The sequence below is a fragment of the Mesoplodon bidens genome (assembly GCF_964165515.1).
Source record: "Mesoplodon bidens genome assembly, chromosome: 4".
Taxonomy (NCBI): domain Eukaryota; kingdom Metazoa; phylum Chordata; class Mammalia; order Artiodactyla; family Ziphiidae; genus Mesoplodon; species Mesoplodon bidens.
In genome coordinates this window covers 155,496,191-155,502,751 of record NC_138160.1, presented here as the reverse complement: position 1 = coordinate 155,502,751, position 6,561 = coordinate 155,496,191, and the positions used below count along the sequence as shown (strand labels likewise).

Sequence of the window (6,561 nt, the reverse complement as noted above, 5' to 3'; positions counted from 1 at the left end):
CTTGAAAATTGCTTATTTTTCCATTTAATATACTTAAGATGACAGCTCACAGTATATAGCATGTATAATTTCATAATAAATGACTTCAGAGAAAAAAATAATTCTGAGAACAGAATTAAAAATTGTGTAGAAAATTTCCAATTCACAGCAATTACTAGAACAAAGGAAGAGAACAGACTTTTATTTCTACTTTCAAATGAAATCCAGACACAAAGTATGACATCAAGTCACGAAAAGGACAAACCCCAGAAAGTCAGAGGTAGTTTACAATTCATTTTTAACTTTCATTTGGTCCTTTTCTCTAAAAATGTATAATTTCTTTGACCACATCTTTTATATACTATTACAATGTCAGTTATTTTTTTAAAAGTATTAAGTTTACAGTTTAACAGGAAATCCAGTGCACACTTCCCCTCATCACCCAGATGTTTACAACAATGACATATGATATGCAGCATGCAATGCTGTAGAGAAAACAATTACTTTACAAATGCCCAAAGTCAATGTCTCCAGTCAGGAATTCTTCATTTTAGGTTATTATAAAGTGTCTGATAGGACTGAACAATTTCCACTTTTCTCATTATCTATTACATAGGTTTATCCTTGGAATTTATTATTTGATGACTAAATCGTAGAATGGCTTTTCATATCCATTACATTTATTACATCACTTTCATGTATTCTGATGAGCTTTGCTTTCAGAATGTCACACATGCAAACCTACTTTCTAGGGGTTCTCTTCAATATGAATTGTATGATGATTAGTAAGAGATGACCTGTGATTGAAAAGTTTCCCACATGTATTACATTCATAGGGTTTCTCTCCAGTATGAATTCTCTGATGGGCAATACGTGATGAGCTTTGTCTAAAAGTTTTCCCACATGTATTACATTTGAAGGGTTTCTCTCCTGTATGAATCCTTCGATGTTGAATAAGAGCTGATCTTTGGCCAAAAGATATCCCACATTCTTCACATCGATATGGTTTCTCTCCTGTGTGAATTCTCTGATGATTACTAAGGGATGAGTTACACCTGAATGTTTTCCCACACTCATTACATTTATAGGGTCTTTCTCCAGTATGCATTCTCTGATGTTGAATGAGAGCTGAACTTTGTCTGAAGGCTTTCCCACACACTTTACATTTACATGGTTTCTCTCCAGTATGAATTCTTTCATGAATAATAAGTGTTGAGTGGGAACTTAAGGCTTTACCACATTCATTACAATTATAAAACTTCTCACCAGTATGAATTATTCGGTGTCTGTTAAGTCGTGAAATAGAAGTGAAACCTTTTCCACATTCATTACATCTATAAGGCTTTTCTCCAGTGTGAATTCTTTCATGTTGAATAAGAGATGCACTCTGACTGAAGGCTCTCCCACATTCACTATTTAAAAGGTTTCTCTCCTGTGTGTATCCTCTGATGATAACAAAGGGATGAACTAGACTTAAAGGTATTGCCACATTCATTACATAAATAGGACTTCTTTCTGGAATTCATTCTCTGACATCCAGGAAGGGATGTGTTGCAACTAGATGCCTTCCTACCTGGATTATATTTATAGAGGTTTTCTCCAGCATGGATTTTTTGATGTATAAAAAGGCCTGACCTTCTGCTGAAGGATTTACCGCATTCTTTACATCTATAGGATTTCTCCACAGTGTGTGTTCTTAGGTGTTTATAAAGGGATGTACTGAGAGTGAAGGCTTTCCCACATTCTTTACATATATATGGTTTCTCTCCAGTATGAGTTATTTGATGTTGAATAAGAGCTGAACTTTCGTTAAAGGCTTTTGAACAGTCTTTACATTTAAACAATTTCTCTCCACTATGGTTTTTCTCATGTTTACGAAGGGATGAAGTATTAGTGAAGGTTTTCTCACACATACTACATTTATAACGTTTCCTGGCTGTGTTGATTTTTTGTTGATTAAATAAATTGGAATTCTGTTTGAAGCCGTTTCCTTGTATTTCACATTTTGGTGGGTTTTTTTCTCTGGGAACCATCTGTTGCCTAACAAGGACTGACTTTGGGCTGAAGTTTTGGCCAAATTCAGAATTTTTATGTTTTCTTTCTACAGTGAGGATTTTTTTGTGAGCGACTGAAACTATCTGAACACTTTCTTTTTTCTTCTGCTTTTTCTCTAATCTGTCTTCATATTTGCAGGGGTTTTCTAATTTGAAGTCCCAGGGTCCACTCCTTTTGGATCTTTTCATTATCAGCTCCTGAAATGAAGAACCTTGTGTTTCAGTTGACTTTTTGGTTTTATAACTGTTCTTCCATCCTGGAAGGGAAAGAAAAAACTGAAGATGTTCCATGTGATACAGCATTTGGCTACTGAGACTAATGTATAGACTGAATAATGATGGTATTTAAATAAGGTCTTGGTATATGGCCAAAAACAGTAAGAAGAAAAACTTAGGAGATTTAAGCAGTACAGAGAAACAATCAACAGGAGTTGAGAACAACAGGGTGGAGAAAAGATTAAACAACACATTTAAAGAGGGTGAGTGTAAGAGTGATCAGAAGAATTGGCTAATGGAAAATGGAGAAGAGGGATTCAAAGGGGAGCCATGAATTGGAAAAGGCAGCCTGGGATCAGAGTCCAAAGCCTATGATAGAATCCTAAATTATCTTCATGACATTTTTCTTCTTTGTGTAATCATTCCTAACCTGGAAAGTCTTCATCCCTTTTCCCTCATGCCAAATTCCTTTGTATCCTTCAGATTCAGTTCAAAAGTTAGCTCTGAGCCCCTTCTTGACTGTGAGTTTCCATAGAGCATTCCTGTTATTATAGGCACTCACCACAGTGTTAAAAATATATATCTATATATTCTATATATGTAATTATATATATCTATATCTAAATATTTTTCACTTTCCTTTTCTACCCTAATGTTCTCTGCAAGCAGATTAGCATGCCCTATTCACCTACAGATCCTCCTAATGGCATCTGAATTATACACAAAATGTTTGTTTTGTTAACCTTCCTTAATAACTTATATATACCTAATTTGAACAATGTCAAATAATCTCAATTATTTATATATTAATTTCATACACACACACACACACACATACACACACACACACACAGGGGATTCAAGACTTGCATGAGAAGTTGCCTTCCAGGACAGTACATTATACAAGCAGTGGGAGGGTTTCAGAGCCAGTTCAAACAGGAAGTAATTACTGAATTAATCTACAGAGGTGCCAACAGGTAGGCATGAAGCCAAAAGTTGCAAGATAAGAAAGCAGCCTTGCTCATTTATCAAGCAGGAGATGCTATGCAAGCAGCACAGAAAAGAGTCAAAGATCAATAAGACAGGAATAAACATAAAAAGGTAAAAAGGGCTAACATGATAAGGTGGTAAAAAACAGAATTAAATTCAATAAATTTTAAAGTTGGGTAAGGACACAATTCATTGAATATTAAATTCTGGTGGGGAATAGGTATACATATATTTTGGCATTTTCTCCTGGGCTAGAGTTACCATTTAAAGGGCTCCTTTGCAACTCACTGTATTTTGAGATTCCTATCTGACATTCACTTTCTCACCTGTTTACAGATTCTATCTGCTTGGTGAACATAATATATTCTGCTTTTCTCTTTTCTTCTACCAGTGTTAACTTCTCAGTTTCCTTCATGAGTAACTTTCTATTTCCACTTTAAAACTGCTTTCCCTAGGGTTTGGGATTTTCCCCCCAACTCTACACACCCTCTCTGACTAATTTTATATGCACCCATCTTTACTATTTTTTTAAGGCACTGATATTTGCCAAGCCGAGCAAGTGAGAATAACACTCATTTTAAAATACATATATAGATAAGTATCAATAAATCACTCATTAAATTAGGAACCACATCTTCTGGAAGAGACCATAATGTGCATTTTGTGTAATAGCTCTTTTTCACTTAGCCAATCACAAAACCTATCTGCTCTCTAATCTTTACTATTTAACAGAAAGAGGAGTTCTTTATTTTCTGTTCAACACCTTTCAATTTCCTTTTCCATCTAAGTCTTGCTTAAGTGATCCAAATTTCAATAACATTATTTGGGCACAAGTGTGGGAGGCAGTGGTAAAAATGGAGTACTTTCATCAGTCATTGGTTCTAGGTTACTACACGAGCTGGGAAGAAGATAGCAAGATTCCAAAATTTTGGATTGTAGTTTATAAGGCAAAGTTAGAGACCCTGCCTTAGGTCTGTATGTAAAGACTGCAGTTTTACAACCAACAACTTTACTAGAGCCCTGAGCACTGGGCTCGGGTACCTAAATGGTACTCTGTTTCTCATGCTTTACTGTTCCACCATAGACTCCTAACAAGTCTCCCCACCTCAAATCTTGCTGTCAATTCAGTCTCCACACTGTAGCCACAGTAATCTAAAATCCACATCTTACCATGTTGCAAACTTCTGTAAGATCCTCCAACTTATCTTCAATGATTTGTATATAAGTAAGGTCCAGAGTACTTAACATGGTCAACAAGGTGTTTCATGATCTGATCTTCATTCACCTTGGTACTCATCTCCCTCCCCTGGTTTCTTGCCATGTATGCTGAACTACATGCAGTTTCTGGAGCACTACATGTTTTTTTCTTATTTTGTTATCTTTGCATATGCTGGAGACATCCTTTCCATTCACAAATATTTATTAACTGCCTACTATGGACCAGGTAATGATCCACAACTGCTGAGCCTGTGCACCTGGAGCCCGTGCTCTGCAACAAGGGAAGCCATCACAATGAGAAGTCCACACACCGCAACAAAGAACCCACGCTTGCTGCAACTAGAGAAAGCCCGTGCGCAGCAATGAAGACCCAACGCAGCCAAAAAAGAAAAAAAGCTGAAGAACTGAAAAAATTACTTAGGCATTGTAATACTAGAGGGCAAGAAAAGGAAGAAAAGCAGAAGAATATGGTGGTCCAGAAGCCAAAGGAAGAAAGTACTCCAGTGAGGAGGCAATGATCAACTTTGTTAAACAATTTAAGAATTAAAAACTTAACCCTGATTGTGCCAAGATGGAGACTGTTTGGGATTTAATAACTGCTTTTCATGGAATAGTAAGGAAGAAAGCCCTAGTGGAGTGCACAGAAGAAACAATGGGAGGTGAGAACATGGAGACATCAAGTATAGAAATGCTTTTGAAAAGTTCTGTTTAAAGGAGAATAGAGAAACAGGACATGGGGAGTTTTTATTTTTTAATGGAAGTAATTATAGCTACAAGGTTCCATACCAATACTGGGAAACTCACCTCGACTCTACTTCAAGTGCCAATGCCTTAGTCCAGAATGGGACTAATAACTTAAAACAGTCATGTTTCCCAATGAAGGGGACATGAGTCCTGGATTATGGACATCCTAACTGTTCTTTATGGTCTGCTTAAAGTTTTCTGTAGGTCTAAGATATGTCTCCTGAAGCGCAGTTCAACTTTTGCTCTCTCCCAGAATCAAGCCTGGGCCTGAGCTAACTCATGAACAAGGTTATGACTTAGGTCAGAAGTTTAGAGTACAGGTGATTTTGCCAATGACCACCGCCCTGACTAGTTCCTGTCATTAGGTCTAGTTTCTCCTCCCTTGTTGCTTATGAATCTCTGTGAGTCTCTCTTCAACCTTCTCTCCCTAGATGATTTCATCCACTCCCACACCTCCTATCTGAATGACTATCCTGAGCCTCAAAACACTTTACAGAGGGATTTCCAGCTGCCTGCTAGACTCTTCATTTGAGTATTTTTCTTCAAATTCAGCTTGTCCAAATCCGAATCCAGTGCATTCCTTTCAAACTCTTTTTGTGTTTCCAAGTTCTGAATTATATCATAACTTCTTCAGATCCTTTGCAATGAATTCTTAGTTTCATCTCAGAAGCTTCTCTCCCCTGCATTCCAAGTCTAGTCAGTCATCAAATTCCCTTGAATCTCTTCACTAAGATGTCTCTAACAACCATCATTAATACATCCAAGTTCAGGATCTCCTTACTCAATAGTGACTATTGCTATTGACCTTCAAGTTGATCCTCTGACCTGTTTCTCACCTTTCTAGTATTACTTCCCACTGAACTTAACCTTCTTACTATATAGAACTCCTCTTATTATTTCAAAAAGCACTGACTGCTCCTTATTTAATTCATTCATCAAATACTTAAAAAGCACCTACAACATGTCAGGCTCTATCTTAGGCATGTGATCCACAAGACATTCCAGATCTGGTAATGAAAAGAAACAGTTAACTTCTTTAAGGAGCTCCCAGTTTGGCATTAGAGACAAAAAAGGAGAAGTGTGGTCATTTATACAACAAAAACACAAGACAGAAATGGATGAAAATGTGAGCTTACAACAACATCCAAACTACCCTCAGATAGTAGCAAGTACAAGCTGGGAAGGCGTACTAGTGGTGGCCAGAATTTGGGGGAAGAAATGTCTAAAATGGGATTTTAAAGGATTAGCCATAGATTAGATGGAGGGATAGTGTGAGGGCTAAAGGCAGCATCAAAATCTTTGAACCCAAGCCAACTTTCCAGACCTATATCCTTCCCACCTTATCCTACAGGTGGTCAGA

General features: G+C 37.0%; 1 protein-coding gene across 1 annotated transcript; it reads right to left on the bottom strand.

Annotated features, from left to right (window-relative positions):
• Positions 1 to 223: 223 nt before the first annotated feature.
• LOC308615513 (uncharacterized protein) lies at positions 224 to 1,843 on the bottom strand. The gene has a single exon (XM_081230984.1). It carries the CDS (start codon positions 1,472 to 1,474, stop codon positions 728 to 730), a length of 747 nt encoding a protein of 248 aa, XP_081087110.1. The 5' UTR covers positions 1,475 to 1,843; the 3' UTR covers positions 224 to 727.
• Between the last annotated feature and the right edge of the window lie 4,718 nt (positions 1,844 to 6,561).